The 24039-nt window shown below is 53.0% G+C and overlaps 1 protein-coding gene across 11 annotated transcripts in view; it reads right to left on the bottom strand.

Moving 5' to 3' along the window:
- The window catches only part of Ablim2 (actin binding LIM protein family member 2), a 157313-nt gene that overhangs the window by 89623 nt on the left and 43651 nt on the right, over window positions 1–24039 (bottom strand). For all 11 annotated transcript variants that reach the window (XM_008832844.1, XM_008832847.1, XM_008832851.2 and 8 more), the window contains exons 2-6: window positions 19780–19923; window positions 13229–13412; window positions 8165–8280; window positions 3698–3824; window positions 1106–1199 (exon numbers count right to left, since the gene is read on the bottom strand). In XM_008832844.1, coding sequence (XP_008831066.1) covers window positions 1106–1199; window positions 3698–3824; window positions 8165–8280; window positions 13229–13412; window positions 19780–19923 — 665 coding nt within the window. The remainder of the gene's footprint in view (window positions 1–1105; window positions 1200–3697; window positions 3825–8164; window positions 8281–13228; window positions 13413–19779; window positions 19924–24039) is intronic.

Below are 24039 nucleotides of genomic sequence, written 5' to 3'. Positions count from 1 at the left end.
CACAAACAAAATATACAATACATAAATAAATAAGAAGGAAAATCAAAACAACCAGGAGGAAATCTTTGTGTGGGGGGAGAGGTTGAGGAAGGGTACTGGGTATATTCAGGCCCCAGGAAGGTAGAGGGACCACCAGGGAAGGCGGCGGGGCCCAGGCACTGTGGGAAGTGCTGTAGGGGTTGGGACAGGCTGGCCTTTTGTCCTCGTCCAGGGGATGCCTGTATAAATACCAGGATAAGACACAGAATCCAGGGAGACAGAACACCACCACCTTACCACACAACCCACTCAACATCAGCAGGTAGCACTTACGAAAGAGAAGGGGAACACAGAGGTACAAACTGCCTCGAGAGATGGAGCAGCGGCCAGCCTCAGGGCTGGAGAAAGGCAGAGCCTAGCCAGGGCCATGTTTCTGTCACTGCATCAGCAAAGGCTGAAGCAGGAGAGGGCGTATGTGATCAGAATACTATCCAGAAAACAACTGCCAGTAACTACACAAACGTTCGTAGTTTCGACCTAGCTTCTACACACAGTGAATGTGTCCGAAGGAGAAGATGCTCGCCGTGTCTTATCTACCATGGTAAAAATCTAGAGAACATGGGGGTCAGTGGTTAAGAGCATGAGCTGTTCTTGCAGAAGACCCAGGTTCAAATTCCCACAACCATATGGCAGCAAACAACCATCTGTAACTCTAGTTCCAGGGGATCCAACACCCTCTTCTGTCCTCCATTCGTACTGCACAACACAGGTGCACTTGCATACATACACATAATAAAACCACATACACATAAAATAAAAATAAAGCAAAAAAAATTTTTAATATCTAGAGAATGCAAAAGGCCATCAGTCTATGGAATCCCAGGTCCCATGTAAGGAAGTGTAATTCATGTTGATGTGTGTACATCTGAGTGTCAGGCTTGGGAAAGGTGCTGGCCATAAGAGATTACATGTTGTATCTCCCTGAACTGTCCTAAACAGGAACTCTGTATGAAGAGAAAAAGGCTAAGGGTCTGGCTAAGGGTCTGGCTAAGGGCTCAGGGTACAGGGAAGGGACAGCTCAAGGTTCAGGACTCTTTCTGAGGCGCTCCAACCCCAGGACTCTCACCTCCAGCACACGGCCCGTAATATACTTTGTGCAGCTGTCACAGCGGATGCCAAACTTGGTGTGGTAATCGGTCTCGCAGTACGGCAGCCCGTCCCTGCAACGAGACAGGTAGTCAGGAGAGGACAGTGTCACCCTGAGGTTCACTGAGCATCTTGGCCCCAAGGTTCAGTAAGAGTCCCAGAGTGCTTCCTGTCAACATGGAGATAGAACAGCCTCCTCCTAGTCCAAGGGACATCCCTGGATGTGTTCGCTGACCACCCACACGTGCCAATCCATGAGAAAGATGAAGACCACCCCACCTCCCACGTGGACACACAGAGGAGCAGAGGCCAGGCCACCTGCCTCTTGGATGAGAGGAGCCGGGGGGGGCTCCAGAGGCTGAGTGAACAAATAAAAGCTGCTTCTGGGAAGAGAAAGGCGTCTCCACGTTTATGGGTCTCCTTCTAAGTTCTTCTGACAAGGGGCCTTTAGAGGCAGACTTCCCAGAGTATGGTTGATTCTGCTCTCCTGTTAAATGAATGGTAGGGGTGGCCCATCAGCCCAGTATCATGGGGAAACAGTGCAGGCAGGACATCCACAGCTCGCTGTGGGCCCAACGGTAGATGAATGACCACAGGTGAGGAAAGAGGGCTCAGAGAAGGGAAGGCTCAGGAGAGGCACAGAGGTCTCCAGTGGCCACTCTGAGTATGGAAGGGAGTTGTTAGGAGAAGACAAGTAAACAGCCTTGGGTTCAAATGACATGTCCCAGCTGTGTGACTCTAGGCAAGTTATTTAACATCTCTGACCCTCAGCATCCCCAGCAGTGAAATAAAAGAAATAATAGTGAGGTCTTCATGAGAGACAGTGGGACTGGGGCCTGGTTTGAGGCAAATCTTGGCCAGTCAATGGCCAAACCTTGGCATTGCTATGGTCACAGCTAGTCAGAGTTGTGTGTGGACATGACAGGAGGGTGGGCACCTGCCACTCTGATACATACCCCTCCTCCCACATGACTGGAGATGCTGCAATTATGAACTCAGTCTCAATTTCCCAAAGCTATGACAGCAACCTCAGGCTGCTGGGGGTTACCCTGAGTGCTGCACTCCTTCCCTAATGCCTGGACCCTCATGAGGCCCCAGGAGGCCTGCGCCAGAGCTGGGTGCCCTTCCATGACTGCCTCCCACTGGTGTCACTCTTATAGGCGCCTCCCAGAGACCATGAAGCAGCCCTGCATCCCCACAAGGGAGAGACGCAGGCCTGGTGACCCAACAAATCCAAGTATCTGCAGCAAACCCAGGAGGTTCCTAGATACCATCTCCATGGCAACACCAGCATGTCCTCCTCCTGTTCTGGGATGGCTCTGAAGGCTGCTAAGTAACACACTGGTGTGGGTGAGCCACAAGTACTGGGGGGGGCAGCACCTAATGGGGGCTGGTAACTGTCATTTACTTCAAAGAGCTCAGCATGCCAGGCTCTGTCTGCCTGAGTCACTTCCTGAGGCACAGCTGTGATGGAGGCCAGCTTCCAGGCCTGTCCATCGGGTTAGCTGGAAGCTCACCTCAGTTTGGGGACTTCACTTTAGATAATGTTTCATTCTGAGATCAATGAATGGGTCACATGGCATTGTAAACAGGAACATGAAGTGGTCCCTGGTTCTCCTCATTTAGTCCCCTGATGACAATTCACCTCAGAGTGTATGGTGGATGCCAATGTGGGTGCAATGGCCGTCTGTACATGTCCTCCTGTACATGCATGTGCAAGTATGTTCATGTGTGTATGTACAGGTGTGCCTGTGTATGTGTCATGTGTGCATGTACATTTGTGTTGTATGTGTATGAATGTGTGTAAATGGGTTTGTGTGTGCATGGGTAGTCATGTGTGTGTGCATGCATGTTGTGTGTATATGTGTGTGCACATGTGTAGTTCATTCTATGCATAAACTCAGAACAGTCATAGCCACAGGACTTTGTCACCTGATCAATCCCTGTGCAGGTTTTGACCCCTTGGAGCATGGAGGATGAGCTTCCTGTGGCGGTACGGGTGCACTCTTCCCAGTCTCCCTCATCTCAAGCTGCACCATGGGGACTTCCTGTCTCAGTTTCCTGACCCTGCTCAAGAGGCTATAGCCCAGGAGGTTGTCCCACAGGCTCCGGTGACTCCCCCCACCCCACGAGCAGCCTTGCTGCCTCGACTTCCTAATGGAGCAGCATTGAGCCAGCAGGGGGCAGGGTGGGGTGGGGTGCCCAAAAGTCCAGCACACAGAGCATGTGCCTGTGAACATCCATCCCCAGTCATGGGGACTTCCTGCCTCTGTGGCTAGCAGCTGCTGGCTGTACTGTGCTCCACCAGACTCCCTGGGCCAGGACTATTCAGGCACCATGTGGGAGGAGGTGACATCCCAAAACAGAGGGCAGGTGTTCTATGAAGTCAGAGCTGACAGTCCCTCTGCTCTGCTTCTAACCACAGATAAGAGAAGACTCCAAAATCCCTTGAGCAGGACTTGGGGGCAAGATGCAGGGTGTGGGGACCTGCACAGGTCCGGGCCCTGGCTCTTTATTCAGAGCCACCCACAGTGTGGAGCTGGCCTCCCGGCCTGGCTCTGACCCCACTCACTTGCTGATGTACTCTGCGTTGAGGAGCTTCCCACAAGTCTTGCACTTGAAGCAGCCTAGGTGCCAGTGCTTGTCCAAAGCCACCAGGGCCTGGCCATTCGTGATCTCTAAGCCGCAGCCCCCACAACCTGGAAGAGCAAACACAGACACCCTCACTGTGGGCTCAGGGGCCTTGTAGTACAGAGCCCAGCAACCCTACCAAGGGCACTCAGGGTGGCTGAGAGGGACAAGGCCCCCTCAGAAGGACCAACAGAAGCACCAAGGGCAGCCCTGGAGGAGAGGGGCAGGGGATGGCCACAGTGGCATGCTGGAAGGACCCCTCACTGTGCCTGGTGAGGCATGTTCCTGCATATGTGGAGCACTGAAGCTGTGCAGCCTAGGCTAGGGGCAGAGGAACCCCGAGCAGAAATGAGACCCTGCCTTCCAGAAGTTTGCATCCATCCTGGGGCAGAACTGTGACCTCACCAAAGTGTACTGGATTGGCCCTGGCCTTGTAGGGCAGCCTGTGCAGTCAGGAGCCTGGGCAGCTCTGGGTGACTGATGTCCTTTGCTGGAGGCAGGATGTTGGACTTGACTATAATGTGGCATCCTGCCACCTGGACGTGGATCTCCCTGGGGAGGGCTGAGCCCCATCCTCTCCTGTCAGCCCAACTTCCTGCTCCATATACTCACATGCCTGGACTCCCTGCTCCCCTCCTGGGAATTCCCTTGTGTGATCCACACACCAGCTCTTCCTCTGGCTGTCTGAGGTGCTTACATTTAGGATTCTCTGTTCTGGCCCCTATTCTGCTGGCCCAGCAGCGTCTCCCTCTGTACCCTCCCTGCCCATTTCTACCTTTTCTCTCAACCTTTCCCATGGGGACCAGCATTCTTCACTGTGTGGTCAGTGTCCTAGACTGGACCCCTGACTGGACTCCCTACATGCCTCCTCCATCCAGCGGTGCCCACCCTGCTCCATGCTCCTGGGGGCCTGGACTTCATGACCTGGACCTGCTCTGCTATTCATGGTCCCTCCACCCAGGGAACTGCCACACTGGGGCCCCCACAGCCACTGTCACTCACTGTCACTCACTGAAAGTTGTGTGGGAGCCATCAGCAAAGTGGGACAGGCAGAGACCTGACAGGGTGAGCTCCATGGGTGTAGGGTGAGTGTGCAGTGGTGACTGTGGGAAGATAGGTGTGTGTGTGTGTGTACATCGTGTGTGTATGCATCTGTGTACAAGAGTGTATAGGTGTGCTATGTGTTGGCTGTAGAAATAAAACTGCCCTTAGTACCCAGGGGTGGGTCCCATCTAGGAAGAGGTACCACCTTTGCACACCGGCATATATCTCCCGCAGGCTTAAAGCTTTTTTGATCGGTGCTGCTTGATGCATAGACACCAAGAACACTTGCACCGTGCTCACTGGGAAGGAAAGAAGTGTCTGTGCATGTTCCATACAAAGTTGGTGTTGTTTTTTGACACAGGGTCTCATGAGGTCCCAGGCTGGCCTCAAACTCACTATGTAACCAAGGATGACTCTTGGAGTCATCCAAGAGGACTCCTAATAACCTCTTGCCTCTAGCTCCCAAGTACTTGGCTTACAGGTACACCCAACCACGCTGGGTTTTAGGTGGTACTGACGATGGAACCCAAGGCTCTGTGCATGCTAGGGCAAGCATTCTACCAACTGAACTACATCTCCAACTCACAATTTGCTTTCAAATAGTAGGATGAATCCACAGGTGTAAAACCCACAGACGGAGTGCCAGTTGTATACACTGTATGTGAGTACATGCATATGTACTCACATCTCTGGGTACCTGAGTCTGTGTGTAAAAGTTTGCATATGTGACTATGTGTCTGTGATAATGTCTGTGTGCACAAATCTGTGTGTGTATGTATATTCATAAGCATCTGCAGGTATGAACATTTAGACATGTGTGCACGGGTGAACATATCTGTGTGCAGGGCATGGTTGTGTTGGAGTGTGACACAGGTAGGACCCAGGAGTGCCTAATGGTGAGCAAGGACAAAGAGAAGTGTCTGCCACCAGGTCCCGTTGCCTTCGGGAGCACCAGTGTCCAAAGGGCTCAGGCTCAGCCAACAGACTAAAGCACAGGGGTCCTGCGCAGGAGGGTTAGGTAGACCAGGCTCCCATCTGGCATGCAGGTTGGGCTCAAAGATGCTGCATGGCTCATGGTTTCATGTGTCCTTGGGAAGAGACCAGAGTCATTGTTTTTAAGAATAAAATAAATTTTGCTGGATATGGTGACACACACCTTTAATATCGGCACTCAGGAGACAGAGGCAGGTGAATTGCTGAGATTGAGGCCAGCCTGGTCTACATAACAAGTTCTAAGCCAGCTGGGGATACATAGTGAGACTTTGTCTCAAAAAAGAATAAAGGAATAAAATAAATTTTAATTTAAAAAAAAGTCAAGGCTTGTAACACTGTTGGGTGAGCTCTGTGTCACGGTTGGTTTCCGCTGTGGACTTGACACCCTGGGAAGAGGGCACCTCACTTGGGGGATTTCCTCTATCAGATCGGTCTGTGGCATCTCTGTGAGGCATTGTCCTGATTGTTGAGAGATGTGGGAGGGCTCAGCCCACTGTGGGAGATGCTGCTAATAACCTCTGGGCAGTTGTATAAGAAAGTAGGCTGAGCACAGGCCACAGGAATAAGCCAGTAAGCTGCATTCCTCTGGGGTTTGTGCTTCAGTTCCTGCCTCAGGTTCCTGATCTGAGTTTCTGCCTGATGTCCCTCAAAAATGGACTGTCACTTGGACATATAAGATGCAATAAGCCCTTTCCTCCCCACGTTGTTTGTAGTTAGAGTATTTGTCACAGCAGTACCAGGACACTCTGGACTTTCTAAATGACCATGCTGCTCAAATTTATGTGAAATTTGGAAAATAAGCAAAACCAGACTTGAACCCCAAGATGTCACTGGTCCTGAGGGAGACAGGGCTGAGGACCTGAGCACCTAGGACTGGCCAGGGCTTGACTGGAACTCATTAAGTGAAGGAGTGGGTGAGAGTTGGGAGAGAAAAGGGTCCTTTCCAGACGGGTGGCCCCCAGCATCCCTTGTCAGAGGACCACAGGCAGGCACAGAGGAGCAGGCTCCCAGGCTGTACGTACATGGTGGCTTTGCCTAGGCGGTCCCTTCACGGGCCATCCACACCATGTTTTGTGAGCTCCACACCAGCGACTCCCAGCAGGGATGATGTGCAACCAGGGGACTTTTTAACAAGGTCTTCAGACCTTTTGGATGGCTCCAAATGGGGGCAGGACTCCAGGTATGCAATGTTGGCAGCCTGCCTTGCTCAGGACACCTGTCACCCCAGTGAAATCTGGCCCCCAATGCCCACAGTGCGGGGACTAAACAGCCCACTTGGCGCTGTGGCTGGCTTTTGTGTAAACAGGAAGTCAAGTGAGACCACGCCAGGCTGCAGTGAAAGTCAGAGGACAGGCCTTCTGCGGAGGGGGTCACCGAGACCTGCCGCATGACCACGGGCAAATCACCTCTGTGTGCTGAGGAGAAGGAGGCCCTTTTATTAACAGCTCCAGTCCCTAGTGAGAATACAAGTGCAGGCTCCAGGTGTGAAGGCCGAGTCTCATGAATGAATAAACATATGAAGAAGTGACACCTACCCAGCAGACCTGCCTCTGCTCTAGCAACTACTGCTGTGGTCAGAGATGGGGCCTCTGGAGGGGTTCAAAGCATACCTGTCACTCTGTCTCTCTCTCTCTTTCTCTCTCTCTCTCTCTCTCTCTCTCTCTCTCTCTCTCTCTCTCACACACACACACACACACACACACACACACACACCAGCCTACCTGGTACTCCAGGGTGGAGGGCTGTATCTCAATTTCTCTGCCTGGGCCCAGCAGGGGGATTCTGGGGCTCTGGGGCTCTATGAAGTGGCTCTCACAACAGCCTCCCCTATCCCTGTCCCTGCAAGGTGCATAAGGCGTGTTGTCATGGGAACACAGTATTCATTGTAAACACATCTGGTGCCCAGCACAGCCTTGCACAGCTCCCCCAGTGACAGATCAATCCTGTAACAGATACTGCCCATTTGCCAGCCACGGTATGTCCTTAGCAGACTGTGAGAGCCCAGCGGAGGTCCCAGAGCCTCGTGTTTCCTGCCTGTGCACACAGGCCCAGCTCTACCATCAGGATGGACCTGGTCTCGTGCCAGCACCACAGGAGAAAGACAGGAGGAGGCAAGGAAGGCTTCCTGAAGGAGGAGGCCTAGAGCTGGGCTACAGGAGAGGGCATGGGACAGAAAAGCTGCGGTGGCACTGGTGTGGCAGGCACAGCCTGTGACAAAGGCTCAGTGATGGGAGCCGGGGACTTCTGCGCCTGCCCCCTTCCCTACTATTCAGCACTCTGCTCCTGTGCCAGGGGCCCCAACCTGCATCCTGCAGAGGTCACCCCTGCCTGTGGCTTGGCATCCACCCCTCGGCAGCCCAGCCCCACTTACTCCGGAGGCCCTGGGATGGGTGCACGCCACTGCCCAGTGACAGGGGTGGGCAGCACTTCTGGCACATGCACTCCTTCCCATTGAAGGTCACGCGATCCCCAGGCGGAAAGGGCAGCCTGAAAAGAGAGTGTCAGTCACCTAGCAGCCACCTCTGTCCAGGGTACAGCACCCCCCGCCCCCCGGCTCATCAGAAGGCATGTCCTTGGGCCCCATCTGGCCATTCTTCCCTCTTGGGGACCAAGGACCTACACAGACTGGGCTGGGCCCAGGTCCCAGCCTTGCTGGCTGGTCCTGCAGCCCTCTCAGCCCTCAGCTGTCCTGGATGCCCTGCAGCTCAGGGATGCCCACGCTTGTCACCTGCCAGTCAACACTGTGGTCTGAGAGCTACTATGTCTTAGCATCCATTTGACTACAGGCTTGAAGCAACTTTTGATTGTTCTGGAAAATGGACTCAGTGGAATCACCAGCATTGTGCCATGGGCATCTGACCACCGCAAAATGTCCCCGTGGCCCCCTCCCACCATTCCCACTACCCATATCCCAGGAAACCAGAGCTGCACATTGCCCCTGAGGATCAGGCTGCCTCTACTGGCGCGAGCCCATCCGAAGGATGCTATCTGGGTGACCTGTTCAGCATGACGCTTCTCAGATCTGCCCATGTTGCTGCTCCTTGTGTCACCAGTTTGTTCCTTTTCAGGGCTGAGTCGTGCTCCATTGCATGCATAAACTACATCTGTTGAAGGGCTGTTCCAAGTTGGGACTGATTAATGACACGTGCACATAGGGCTACCACTCATCCATCTGTGTAGTGGGCAAACTTAGTGGAAAGTGCTGGCAACCACCTGCACCCAGGTGTCTGAGTAAATGGCTGTATATAGGATGTTTGCTGGCTGACAAGTCTCTCTGGGCACAAGCGTTCTCCTTTCTCTCGGGTCAATACCCAAAGTAGGCTTCCTGGTGGCATGCTAAGCGAATCTGTCTCTGTGGAAACCGTACCACTTCATGGCCCTTGCTTCGCAGTCTCACCAGCCCTGTTACCTACTATGTGTTGTGGCTGTGCTAGTGGGTGCCATGGGTATTTCATGGCTATCTTGGTGTCTCTGGTGGCTGACGATGTTAATTTAAGCATGTTTCTGTATCTCTTGACCATCTGTGTATATTCTTCAGTGAAGTATCTATTAAACCCTTTTGCCCATGTTTAACTGCTGCTTACTGAGTTGTGAAAGTTCTTTACACATTTGGTACATGGCCTATGTCAGTGACTTGCTCATCGCTGTGACACATACCTGACAAGAAGCAAAGTAAGGAAGGGTTTATTTTAACTCTCAGCTCAAGGGGATACGGTCCATCAGAATGGGGAAGTCATGAGGCAGGAGCGAGGCTGCTGGTCACATTGTACCACAGGAGGTAGAGAGTAAATAGGAAGAGAGGCCAGGCTAATCAAACCTAACCACACATCCAGCCACCTGCTTCCTCCAGAAAGACTCCACCTCCTAAGGGTCCACAAAGCAGGGCCACCTGCTGGGGACCAGTGTTCTAACGCCTGAGCCTGAGGGAACATTTTACATTCAGGCTGCAGCATGGTCCTTCATCAGATCTACAGGCCCTTGCTGCGCTCGACCAGCCGGCGAGTTGCTTTGCACTTTCCAATTGTTTGCTTTGAGGCGGAACTTCCTTCAAGCTATGGATCCTCCTGCCTCAACTTCCCCAGTGCTGAAATTACATGTGAGCCATTATGCCTGACTGATTTGAGATTTTGTCGAGGCTTTAAAAAAAAATCATTCTTATTTTCTTTTTATTTATATGTGTGAGTTTCTGTGTGAATGCATACTCCATGTGTACAGGTGCCCAAGGAGGCCAGAAGTGGGCATCAGAGCCCCTGGAGCTGGAGTTGCAGGCAGTTGTGAACCATGCAATGAGGGTTCTGGGAACCAAATTCGGCTCCTCTACAGAAGCAGCAAGTGCTCTTAACCAGTGAACCATCTCTCCAGCCCATGTTTTTTACGTGGAGTTCTGGGGATCAAACTCAGGTCCTCATGGTTTCCCAGCAAGCACTTTACCCTCTGAGCCATCTTTTTTTAAAAGATTTATTTTTCATTTGTATGAGTGTTTTACCTGCATGTATGTATGTGTACCATGTGCATGTCTGGTGTCTACAGAGGACAGAAAAGGGCATTGGATCCCCTGGAACTGGAGTTACAGATGGTTGTTAGTGGCCATATGGGTGCTGGGAACTGAACCCAGGTCCTCTGCAAGAAGAGCCAGTGCTCTTGACCCCTGAGACTCTCTCCAGCCCCTCTGTTGATACCTTTCAACAGGCCTGCAAAACTCCCCCTAACTGCTGCATGTAGGTCTCCTGGGAACAAATACACTTAGCTGTTGTATATCTAAAAGAGATTTGTCTCTTTTTTTGTGTGTGTGGCTGCTGTATTAATGATCACTTTACCCTCCTGCAACAATGTATCATCCAGAGAGTGTACCAGATCCAGAGGTGAGGCATCACCACCTTGATGGATTTGGGAATGTTTTAATCATCATTTAAAAAATGTCATTTTAATCACCAAGGTCAACTTGGCCTCCGAAGAGGCCCTAGCTCTTAACAGTCTGGACTTGACTTCACTTTTAGAAGTTCTTGCTTTTTGTTTCTTTGTTTTTTGTTTTTGTTTGTTTGTGGTTTGCTGTAGTTTGGTGGTGTTTTCTCTCTTCAGCACTCGTAGATGTCTCCCTACTGTTTCCCAGCACACAGAGCGTCTGGTGGAGGCCTTGCTCTTCTTGCCTCCCTGTGGACAGAGACAGGACTTCTGTTGTTTGTTTCCTGCTTCCTGGGGTCTTCAGGTTTCTTCTGCTCTCGGACCATTAGCACTTTGGCTATGAATAACCAGTTAAAGTCTTACAGGGTTACTCTACTCAGGGATACTAGGTAAGTACCCACTGGGTTAGTCCATTTAGGGCTGACTGTGAACACCTGGGTAAGCCCCCCGGTTCGTCTACTTAGGGTCACTGAGAGTTTTGAATTGTGGGGAAATTTTTCATCCACTACTTCTGAAAGGATTTTTTTGGTCTCCCCTATCCACACAGGGAGACAGACAGACAGACTGACCAATGGACAGATAGTTGGATCGCCATCCACATCCCCTGTGTACCAGCATGGAAGTGTCTACTGACATTTTTTTGTTGTTTGGTTAGGTTTTGGGGGGGGGGTTGTTTGGCCCCCCGGTTCGTCTACTTAGGGTCACTGAGAGTTTTGAATTGTGGGGAAATTTTTCATCCACTACTTCTGAAAGGATTTTTTTGGTCTCCCCTATCCACACAGGGAGACAGACAGACAGACTGACCAATGGACAGATAGTTGGATCGCCATCCACATCCCCTGTGTACCAGCATGGAAGTGTCTACTGACATTTTTTTGTTGTTTGGTTAGGTTTGGGGGGGGGGTTGTTTGGGGAGTTTTCCTGTTTTTTTGAAACAGGGTCTCCTTGTGGCCCCAGCTGGCCTGGAACTTGCTATGTAGACTAGGCTGCCCTTGATTTCACAGGGATCTGCTTGCCAATGCTTCCTGAGCGCTAGGATTAAAGGTGTGTGCCACCACGCCCAAAATGTCTACTGCCATTTTAAAACTGCCAGGCATTTCTTCCTTGATCCCTGCGACTTCCTTTCAGAGGGTTTTCACTTCCAAGGTGTTTTGCTTCTAGGCTTCTAAAGGTTTCTTCTTGTGCGTCCTGTAACCACACCCCACCCCCTTCTGGGCCTGGTCTCGTTTAAACGCCGGCACAGTGGACATAGCTGTTTTCAAGTCCTTGTCTGCTAATGTCACCCCTGGTCCTGCTGCTGACTGATCTTCTTTCCAGTTCAGGCCAGTGTCTCACTTTGAGGGGCTGCACATTCTGAGTGAATGTTGGGTATTGCAGACTTTATGTGTTGGACACAGGGCTCTCCCACCTTCCTTAGGGAAGGCTCTGCTCTGGAGGCTGCCAGCTCCTGGGAGATCTACATGAGCTCCAGGAGGCTTGTCTCTCACTCTGATAAGAGTTTGTGCACAGAAGCCTCTACTCCAGGGATGTTTGAGCCCCATCAGTGAGGCCAGTAAGAACCATCCACTCTGCTGGGAGCTTGTCCCCTGGGAACTGTGCAGTGTCTGGCAGTCTTCATCCCACGGATGGCTCATTTTGACTGTTGGGTTGATTGGATGAGAGCGGCCTGGAGATTGCTGCAGAACAGCTCTCCCTGTGCTTGAGGGTTTTTCCAGAAAGGAAAGCCACCCTGAATGCAGGCAGCACCATCCCCCGAGGCTGAGAGGGAATGGAATTAAAGGGAGGATGGAAAAAACCCACTAGCTAGTGTAGCCCTGTTCCTCTGCGTCCAGCTGCCAGGAGGTGAGCTGCTCTGCACCATACTCTGCGACCTTGATGCTCTGGCTTACCACAGCCCAGGCACTGTGTAGCCAGCTGGCCTGGACAGACACTTCTGAAACCACAGGCTAAAACAGTGTTGATTACAAAGGCCTAAGCCAGTGGCTGGGTGGATTTGGGGACAGTCATGTGTGAGGAATCGGGGGCGGGGGAGTCACCTGTAGGTCATGACACAAAGACTAGAGTCTGGGCCTATAGATGCGGGTGAGCAAGAATGGCCAGCAAAGCAGAGGAGAGCAGGGCTGAAACAAGACCGAGGGCGGCCGGGCCGGCAAGGGCTGCTTCCTGGAGGCCAGAGGCGGCCAGAGTGTACTGTGGGGTGGTGTACGGGCAGCAGGGCCTGCAGCAGCAAAAGAGACGGCCAAGGTCAAGACAGCAGGGTCCAGGGTGGGGCTGGGTGAGGAAGCTGAGGACTATGGAAGGGCTGAGCTCAGGGGAGGCTGGGAGGCTTGGAGGAGGCACAGGCAGAGGGATAATGCATCGAGACTGGCCCTTGCCTGCACTCACAGCCAGCTCTGCCTCTGGCCTGCTGAGTGACCCTAGCCAAATTGTTGACTTTCTCTGTACCTGATGTATAGAAGTGGAGCAGAGCCAGGGCTGGCGGTGGTGAAACTGGGAGGGATAGATGCCTGCAGGGCAGGGGCAGGCCACTCACCTGCAGACAGCACACACGAAGCAATCGGGGTGGTAGGTCTTGCCAAGTGCAGACACTACCTCACCCTCAATGAAGCGGTCACAGCTGAAGCAGCGTGTGCCATAGAGACGCTGGTAGTCACGCGTGCAAATGTACTCGCCCTGCCGCACGAAGAAGCCACCTTCAGCCAGGTCGCAGCCACACGCTGGGGGAGAGGACCACAGGCCCGGTCAGTGGTGGAGTGTCCAGCTCGTGACTCGGGACTGGCCAATCCCACCCCAGCCCACCTGGTGCAGTGCCTCTGTACAAATCCAGGTGGCTAAGGATACCTGGGGCGGGCTCCAGGGACAGACACCAGCTCCCCTACTAGCCTAGAAACAGGTGTATTCTTCTTGTGGAAGCTTCCAGAAAAAGGAACTGATGGTCAGCCCTGCTTCCCATCCTGCTGGGGCAGGTTGAAGCACTTGGCCTCTCCAAGTACGAGGCCTTGAGACCCTGTACCAGAGCTGAGCAACCAGGTAAGCAGAGTGTTTGTGTGAAATGCCTGGGCGGTTTCTGTGCTCTAGGCTCTGCTCTGGAGCTAAAGACAGGTGATCTGTGCTTAGTCCCCCCAGTCTACATGGAGACTCCTCAACACCTTCCCCTTTTATCTGAGTTCCTACAGCCCTCTGATAGGTAGAGAACGGGCCTCAACCTCTGACCCCTCATCCCTGTGGCATGGCCAAATGGCAGCAGAGGGAGAGCCCACAGTCTCACCGTGAGTCACTTGTTTTCTTTTCCTAGCACAACTCCAGGAAGCTGAGGTTGTGGAGCCTGGTGGGGTGACAGAGCAGAGGAAACCTGCCAGGTGGGGAATGGCACATCCACCCTTGGGACTTTCTGTCACCAACAGCACAGAGGCCCCAACACAGCTTTTGGGGACACAGTGTTGCTCCTCCCTCACATACACCCTCCAGCCCTGAGGACATGTGGGAGCCATGTGCCATCACTGAGGAAGCAGCCTACAGTGTGCCCTGGTAGGCCTGCTGGATTCCCAAAGGAAACTCCTGGGCCCTGCTAGTGGGCTGGCCAGTCCCTACCCTGACAGACTAGACAGCTCAGTGGCCCCTAAGCCTGAGTTTCACAAAACCTTGACAGCCTTATAGGAGCTAGAAGTTGTCACCTAGAAATTTCCATGACACTGCTAACTGGATGCAGAGCTACAGTCTTTGGTATATAGCAGGAAGGGCCCACCACACAAATGCACAAGATCACTGTGTGTGTGTGTGTGTGTGTATGTGCTCTCACACCCACAGAGGAACACCAATGTCAAAGCTAGACCATGTTATCCCTTTATAAATCCACCACCAAGCTCCAGTTATGACCAATGTGGCAGCCAGAAATCCTTCACTCCAGGGGGCCACTGGCTCTTGCTGATGGGAGGCCTGCATAGCGTGGCTGAGAGGTCCATCAGAGCCACCTGCTGTGAGCCCAGCCCCGCCCTGCCCTGCCCTGCACATTGTGCCCCAGGCATGCTCCTCACCCCCTCTGGGCCTGCCAAGAACGGCACAGAATCTGCCAGACTCTGCCAGACCACTGCCTGAGTCCGTGGCTGCTGCCGCCACCACTTTGACCAGAGGCTAGATGCCAGTCTGGCACCAACCTGATTCCTTCTCCACACCCAGGCTGGGAATGAAAGCCTGAGGTCTAATCTTGTTCCACCATACATCACATAAATGTATCCTAACTGCAAGAACAGGCCATGGGGCTGGCTGATCAGCGCAGGATTTTCCTACAGTGCCATGGGGACAAGATGGTCAAGGGCACGAGTGGTGCTGACACTGTGCTGTGTCTGCTTGTACAGCTGTATGCCATGGCCAGGGCCACAGAATCGGATTAGCCACACCACAGGGAGAGGGACACAGACAGCTGTCCTGCCCTGGCTGCCCCACAAGCCTGGACCTACTCCTGGCCCTGCTGCCTCAGCTGCCGCCAGATTCCAGCTATCATGAGCACGCCAAGGTCACCTGAAGACAGTGACAACCCAGAATACAGCTCCTAAAAATAAAAAGTCCAAGTTCACCAGTAACTCGAGAGCACTTTATCAAGGCAACACTTGGCTATTACATTACAATCTGCAGTGGATCAAGTTAGCAGATGACTGGAGGGTAGGTGCACGGGGTGGGGGGGGGCTGTTAGTGGGGAGACGCAGAGCCTAAACTCATTGACCCAACTACTTCAGAGCCTAACTCATTGGAAGGTACTGACGATATTTACTGATTTCTGGTGGTCACTAGAACTTTTTTTAGTCTTTTTGAGACAGGGTCTCCCTGTAGCTCCCCAGCTGGCCTGGAACTCACTATGTAGACCAGGCTGGCCTTGAACTCACAGATCTGCCTGCCTCTGTCTCCTTGAGTGCTAGGATTAAAGCAGTGCACCACCACACCCTGCAGAATTCTTTTTAATTTGGGGGTATATATGGGTAGGGTTTATATATGTGTTTATGTACATGTGTGTATACATGTATGCATGTGCATATGGAGGCCAGAGTTCAACATCAGGTGTCTCCCTCAATTGCTCTTCACGTTATTCTTTGAGAGAGGGCCTTGCACTGAACCTGGGTTGATTGGATTTGCCTGTCTCTGCCTTCCTGGCCAGCACTGGGATTCAGTCCTGAACTACCACCCACCACACATGGCTTTTACAAGGGTGCTGAGGATCTGAATTCAGGTCCCCGTGTTTATACACCAAACACTTGCTGACTGAGCCATCTCCCCAGCCCACCTCCTGGAATTCTGCTTCGCTCTGGCTCAAGAACAACTGCTCTTGCCCACTCACGCCAGTCTTCTGGGATGTACCCCGAGGCAATGGACCTGGTCCTGCAGCAGCCTCCCCACAAGGTCATGTACCAGTGAACACCCAGCATTGAGGTAGGGAGCGAGAGTTTCCATCTTCATCCTGACATGGCCCAGCTGTGTGACACTGGGCAAGTTACTTTACCTCTCTGAACCTCAGGTCCTCACCAGTGGAATTAACACCAACCTTACATAATGATCAGGAAAAAATAAATGAGATAATGCACAAAATTCAGTCAGTAGAGCATCTGGCTGGAGATAAGGTAACTGTCCATGATGGAGAAGGGACTCCAGGTACCATGGCCATGACTTTGAAGGCACCTGGGCCAGTAGTAAGATGAATGTTGGGAGTTTGAAGAAAGAATCTTAAAAATCAGGATACAGCCAGGCATGGTGGCGCACGCCTTTAATCCCAGCACTGGCAGCGGCAGGTGGATCTCTGTGAGTTCAAGGCCAGCCTGGTCTACATAGTGAGTTCCAGGACAACTGGGGCTACAGGGAGACCCTGTCTCAAAAAGACCACCCCCCCAAAAAATCAGGATACAACTTATGCACATGGCATATCTCCACATTTCAAAAGACTCGGAGGGCAAGATCAAGGAGCGTGAGCCTAAAGGTAGTGGAAACCACGGAGTGTGTTCTGGCTCCCACGCCCTCCAGCTCTGTCTAACATGGCAGTAGGGGGGTGGGAGTGTCTGTTACTGTCAACACCTATGTTGAGGCCTGGAGCTTCCCTTACGTATGAACTGAGGGCGGTGCCCAAGGTCCCTCCCTGCCTGATTTCTGCAGCCCTGCCATGCCACTGCCTACCTGGCAGCCTCCTGAGGACCATGCTGTGACAGACATGGTGTGCTCTAGCCAGAGGACCAAGCCCACCCATCAGGTACTCTGTCCTGGAAGCTAGGACCTCTTCCTGCACACCCTCGGGGCATCCCATAATGCCTGGTCATTCCCAGATGGCACAGGGTGGTTCTGTGGGCACTATGCTTATCCCTGACGTGTGTGTGTATGTGAGTATGTGTGTGTGTGTGTGTGTCTCCAGGGGGTCAACCATTGTAGGCCACCAAGTCACAGCACATCTCATGACTCCTACCCTACCCCAGCCCAGTTTCTTGTTTCTCCTCTGGTCACACACTGCAGTGTCCCCAGGACATGACATATAGGCTAAAAAGTCATAGTTATCTGGGCGTGCTGGCTCTTGGGAGGCTGAGGCAGGTAGAGCTCTATGAGTTCCTGGCCAAACTCGTCAATGGAACAGTTTTTATTTTTAAAGACCCTACATTGTCTAATCCCATTCTGCAGTATGGACAGGGCCAGCTGCTCTTCAATGGCCTCCCAGAATCAGACAGCCGCACCCCAAGTCAGGCCACCTTCCCTTTAGCCTGGGCCCCTGCTATTACCTTGGAATCCTACCCCACCTTCCACCCCCATCCCTACCCACTGCTGTACCTGCTGCTCTAAGCCCCTGTGTGGGTACAACCCACATCCACAGAAGCCTAAGGTCCACCCAGACCTCTGTACTTTCCCTCCATGTCAAAGCCAAGGTCCCTACAGGATGCACAGGCTCCCCTGTTCCTCTGTCCCTCCTGCCTCATTCTGAAAGAAATGCTTCCCTTGGCGACACCCCAAGGTAGCTCCCTTGGGATCCCAGAGTGAAACAGAACTGGCTCAGGGTGTCCCTGTCACTGCCCCAATGGGTCCCACATTTCATCTGTGGATGGTCTTCCAGGGCTGGCAGTACCAGAGGTGTTTGGGGGATGCCTCTTTCTGTAGATAGCATGGGCTGTGCTATGGTTTTCAGTTTCTTGTGGTAAACACCAGAACTTACTATAACTGGGGGAGGATGGTCATAGTGGGGTCAGCAGTTGCCACTCTCCTTAGGGAAGTCCCCTAAAGCTGACATGTCCTTTTCTTTGGGGCTGAAAGTCATGGACGCAGTGCCTAGGAATGTACAGTTAGGAGCTGTGTAAGGCAACAGTGTGGGCTGGCCCCAAACACCCCCAACTCATTCCAGCTCTGTGGGGCTCAGGACATGGGTCCACCTGGGTGTGCCAGGAGTGAGGTATGCATGTCACTCTTCTTTCAAATAGCCCTAGTTGCCATCCCAGGTCCATCACTAACCCTAGGATTCTGGCCGCCTTCCTCAGGTATGACTGTAGGGACCTAGGAAGATGGGAAACCATAGAAAAAAGTATCTGGGTAGAGGTGGTGGGGATGCCCAGGACCCCCTCAATCCTGGTAGCTCCTGGGGTATCCACTGACCCTCAGTGATGTCCCTGACAGTTGCCTGTGCCCTGGGATGGAGACTCTTAAGGGGTGGGGCTGGGGTTTGCCTCGGCTGAAGGTAGCTCCCTTGGGATCCCAGAGTGAAAAAGAACTGGCTCAGGGTGTCCCTGTCACTGCCATCTGTGGATGGTCTTCCAGGGCTGGCAGTACCAGAGGTGTTTGGGGGATGCCTCTTTCTGTAGATAGCATGGGCTGTGCTATGGTTTTCAGTTTCGCATGGTAAACACCAGAACTTACTATACACTTGCCAAGCCAGGGGACCTGAGTGGAAGGGGGAGGAACTCCACAAAGGGTGTAGCGGGGCTTAGCTGAGCCCTCAGGTGTCCTTTCCCGCACCCAGGAAGCCCAGGCTCCCCTGTAGGTTCAGGGGCCACAGAAGAACCTGGACTCAAAACCGCAGATGCTCTCAGATCTGCCTCCCTTCTCTGAAGACAGTCATAGCCCTTCACCACAGCTGCTCTGGGCTGGTCCCTTGCTCCTGCCTGGTGGGATTTCTACTGTCTTCAAGTTATAGCCAAGTCCCACTTTCTCTTTGGATTCCTTTCTGGAAGCCTCTGAATCCTCCCTTGTGGACTACCATGTCTCAAGTACTTGGCCTCTACTGTTTTTCCCTGAACAGCAAACCTTCACCATCCCCTCCTTCATCAAAGGTCACTACAGTAAAGGCAGTATGAATCTCTGAGCGGCCCAGGAGGACCCAGCAGTCACCCAGGACTGTGTGTGCATAGGCCCAAGCTGCACAGAGGTATCTGTGGCCCCCAAACAGGGTCTTTTTAGGACTGCCAGCTCTGTGGGTCTAGACACGGCACCTGATTGGCAAGCTCTGCCCGCCGGACTCTGAGGGTATTATTTTTCTCCTATTTCTGGGATGTTGGATGGAGGTGTGCTTGGTTCCACTGTCCGCATGGAATGCAGGGCAGGAGGAGGCTCCAAGGCTGGCCACGTCCACTGGAGGGCTGCCCTCACTGGTTCTGCCCCACTCTTCACCTTCTTGGTAGTGTTTAGGTTTCATTGTATCTTTTATGCTACTTTTTACAAGCAAAACAAATTCTGCTCTGTTTAGGTAATGCTCTCAGTGCTACCAAGGGTGGGGTGCAGCATCTGGCTCAGCAAAGATCCCTGAACTCTGCTAATGACTGCACAGCCAGCAAAGAACACTGACCCTCTGGGCTGCAGGGTAAACCCTGTGGCCCCAGGACTGGAACCTCTGAGTCTGGATCAGCCTCGGGCATCGGCCCCTCTGGACCCAGAGCCTTGCCAGCCCCCCAAATGGATTCCTTTGTCACAGCAGGTAATGTGATATTCTGGAAAGTACACACTGTGACTCAGCTCTCTCCCGCTGCTCAGGTGTGAACAGAGCTTCCCAGGCCTCTCCTTAGGGCTCAGAAGGGCAGCTGGAGGCCCAGTTTGGCAACACTGTGGCCAGGCACAGGGCCAGGCACACTTGCTTACCTTTGCAGACGAAGCACTTGATATGGAAGTACTTGTTCTGCACACGCAGCACCTCGCCTTTGCACACATTTCCACATGTGTTGCACAGGATTGCTGTGCTGGACGGCTTCTCCAGGGGGGTGTGAGCAGCCTGGGGCTGCGACACTGTTGGAAGAAAGGAGCCAGGTTAAAGCCAGGGTGCACAGCATCAGGCAAGCAAGCAGGAGGCCTCCCAGCATGCCTTTCAGTAACAGCGCCAGCCCCACAGGGCATGAGGTGATGAGCCATCCTCTCCTTCTGTCTAGAGACAAGTAAGACTGAGATCTTGTGAGAGGTGGTGGCCCTGAGGGCCAGGGATATCTGGAAACCTCAGTATAGGCTCTGGTTTTTGGCTTCCCTACCCAGGGAGCTGTCTTGTCTCCATCTCCACATGCATGGCTATGATGTCTAATATATCTCTGTGTACACTGCTGGGGTGGCAAGGCCACTGGTGCTCCCTCCTGAAGGCCAACCAACCCCTGCTATGTCTACCAGGTACATACAACCTTGACACCTAGGCTATTAGAAGGACACCTCTCTCCAGCCAACTCAGTAGCCTTGTAGCGCCAGAGACCAGCATCGTCCTCTGTGAGAACAGCCACAGTCCTCTTGGGAGCTGGCTTCACATTTCCTCTGGGTCCTGGGACCTCAGCCTGAATATTGTTGCAGACCCCTTAGAGTTAGCTACAGCGTGGGTGGGGTGTTGAAGGAGGCACTGGAAGCTACTGGTTCAAGGGTCAGAGCAATATTTCCAGGGAACCAGGACCAGATACAACCATGTGCCCCTCCCCATGACCTGTTAATCACTCAATGATGTCAGGCCATGGCAGGAAAACTTCAGGTCTGCCACTCACCAACCCTGTGGCAGCAACACCCAGGTGACAGAGGCATCTGGGAGGCTCTCAAGGGGGAACTGCCCAAGTTTCTAGGTGAGAAGAGTGAATGGGTTGGGGGAGCTGCTGAACCACAGGCCTAGATCACCACACAGGGGTCACGAGTCTGTGGACAGAGGGAGGGGCTGCCAAGGCCTGGTCTAGACAGATTGCACTTCAGTCAACACACAGCAAGACGACACTTTCAGGCGAGCAGAGCCCAGGACTGGGGGTCCCTGGAACTCAGGCAAGGACTGAGGAGGCAAAGGAGAGGCTGCTGGCTATTCAGTATGTCCCATGTCATCAGAGGACTTTCCTGGGTAGTCAGAGGAGACATGACCAAGGAAGAGGCCAGAGAAGGACAGCGTTGCTGAGATTGACAAGGAAGGACCATGAGCCAAGGAGAGCCAGCACCTCCAGATACTGGTCAAGGTGAGGTGAGGTGAGGGCTCCACCCACAGCTACAGAAGGGAAAGTCACAGTCCAGCTTCCACCCAGCACAGCCTGCTCGACCTCTGTCCTCCAGCACCACTCAGCTTGTAGCCATTTATTGCAATAGTCACAGAGGTTTTTCCCATGGGCTGATGATGCAGAAGACCGGGACAAGCACGGTCTATCTGCCCCTCCCTCTCCTCTAGTTAGAGCAGATCCACCACCAGCAGCAGCCCTCAAGCTTCCCCAGACAGGCCTTGTGCTGAGTATGCTCAGCTGGCTACCATCTGAACCATCATACATAGCGACGGCCAGAGACCATTGGCATGGAGCCTGGACCACAGCCTATAGCCACCTACCAGGGCCCAGCCACACCCACCACACAGCCAGAGGCAAACCTACCACAGTTAGCCTGCAGAAGGGCAGGCACCATCTCCAGTGATATCCCTGAGGCTAAACCACTGCTTAGCAACAGGGTCCACAGTACAGGACATGACTGCCTACCCACAGCTGCCCTGTTTGCCTCTGCCTCTAACCTAGAACCAGCCAGAAAAGTCAAATGGCCCCTAACCTGCCACTCAGACACCTGCCTTGAGGTGATACCTCAGTTTCCCAGGCCAATGGCATCCATGGGACCCACCTCAGCCTCCCAGGGTACTTTCCCACACCCCTGTGACCTGTGACACTTCCAGCCACAGTGATGGTAGTGGCCCCTCTATAGCTTTGTGAAGCAGCCCTTGCCACCTTGTACAGCCAGTCTTCTTTTATGCAGTGCTGACCTTCTGCCTCTGTGCCTGTGCCTGGCAACAGTGGGGTATCTGCCACAACTTGTCCTCCACCCCTCCTCTACAGAATCAGAGCAGAACACACCCCCCCCCACATTTACTACTATAGAAACTAATGGAGGGTAGAAAACTGGGGCCTCCAACTGGACTTTGAGAGGCTGAATGTAGCCAGGTCTTGCATCTTCCAGCTGAGGGTAGGAACCACAGCTGGATGTACTCATAGCTGTACATGGTCAGACCATTGGTGATTCCTGTAGGTGACGTCCTTGAAAGTCACCCAGGTCATGTCTGAGCTCAGAGATGCAGGGTGGGGTGGCTCTCCAGATCTGTTAGGTTCTCTCAGTTCAGGACACAAAGGACAATGGGCTATATCTCCATGTCATCACAAAAGGCAGGGATTGATTATACAGCTGGAATCTGGCTCAAGGCCAGGGTAAGCAAGAAGTGGGTTTCAGATCTGGAGCTCCCACAAGCTGTGGGGAACGCTGGCCTGGGACATAGCCTCAACTCTGCCTCTTAAGGGCCGAGATGTGGAAAGAGTCCCTACACCTCCTCCCTGAGTCTGTCTGTTATTCCATTTGTTCTGTCCATCTACCCACCTACTGCCTTCTGTCGGTTCATCTGTCCTGTGTATCCACCCACCCACTGCCTTCTATCTGTCCTTCCATCTGTCCTGGCCATCCACCCACCCTCTGCTCACATCACCTGGCCCTGGGGGAAGCCAGGATCAAGGGCAAAGGGGTTTGCCTAGCAACCAGTGCAGCAAACACAAGTGTTCCACAAACAATGACCAGAGCCATTTTCAGGAATTTGTGGGCATAGCTCAGTGGTGGAGCATTTGCCCGGCATACAAGAGGCCCCAGGTTCCATCCCCAGCATCAATTCCCAGGTTACTGGAAATGCATGTGGTTTGAAGGGAGGGCTATTTTAAGTGTAGATCTGCTAGGTGGATCCCACCCTGTCCCCTGGGACAGCCTGGATCCTCCTGGGCCTCAGGCTGTAGGTCTGGCAGTGGTGCTGCCCTCTTGTGGTCAAGGCAGACCTGTTCTGTGAATGCAGATCTCTCAGTACAGGAATTGTCCCTCCTCGCTGGTGAACTGGTTGATTTGATATATGGGCTTTTTGTCTCCTGGTGGGATTCATTCCCAGCATCTGAGGCAGCTATGGAACAGCAAGGTCAGTGTATCCACGAGAGGCTGGGCAACCTACTTACTTCCTCTTTGTTCTCATCTCTTGCCTGTCAGTGCTTTCCAGAGGGGACCTTCCTTTGTCCGTCTCACAACCTGAGGCTCAGGGACAGGACCCCTGTGAGTGCCAGAGGGGCAGGAAGGCATCAGGAACAGCACTGAGGCAATGCCCAGGGTTTCCTCCACACAGCCCCAAGACAGGACAAGGGTTGTTCTGACCGGCTAGCCTGTGCAGACTGAGCCCAGTGTTCTGGATGGGAAACAGAGGCCCTGACTGTTCCATGCTACAAGGGAGCAGGGTGCTGGATGCTGGCAGAGGAGGGGTCCCCAGGATACAGGGGTTGGGTGTGGCTCAACCAGTGTCCCTGCCTCCCTAAAACTCACTCTGAAGGCAAAAACACCCAAAACAAAACTGAACAAGCTGTCCTTGAAGGTCAAAGACAGCTGGCAGCTAGGAGCACACAATTACTAAGGAAAAACAATCTTTCCAAATAATAAATTACCCAGACAAAACCACCAAGGGCCCAGGCGCTTCTGGGACGGGCATCTCCTGTCCTCTTCACTGGGGCGGCTCAGGCCAAGATGGGCACAGATCCGCATCCCTGGCCCCAGCCCAGGCTGTGTGCAGCAGCAAGTCACCAGCAACTGCAGCAGCCTGCCCCATCCTCCCTCCCTCCTTTTCAGCATTCCACTTTTCTCCAGACCTACTAAACATGCTTAGGCTGTGATCTAAGGGTCTGCTCATGCCTTCAGACATTTCCACAAAACCATCATGGAGCCTACTTCATAGGTAACCCAAGGTTCCTACACATGGTAGCTCCCCACCACGGGAACAGGGGGCAGGGTGTGCAGCACAGCACAACCCCGGAGTTCACATGAGACTAGATTACGGGGATGCAGGACGTTTGATTCTTAAATGCCTTTGGTGAGTACAAATTACTCCCAGACATCCCAACAGCCTCAGTC

The sequence above is a fragment of the Nannospalax galili genome, unplaced genomic scaffold (genome assembly GCF_000622305.1).
Source record: "Nannospalax galili isolate Female #2095 unplaced genomic scaffold, S.galili_v1.0 scaffold436, whole genome shotgun sequence".
Classification (NCBI taxonomy): Eukaryota; Metazoa; Chordata; class Mammalia; order Rodentia; family Spalacidae; genus Nannospalax; species Nannospalax galili.
Note: the sequence above shows the minus strand (reverse complement) of the source record. Positions and strands in the feature narration are given on the sequence as shown.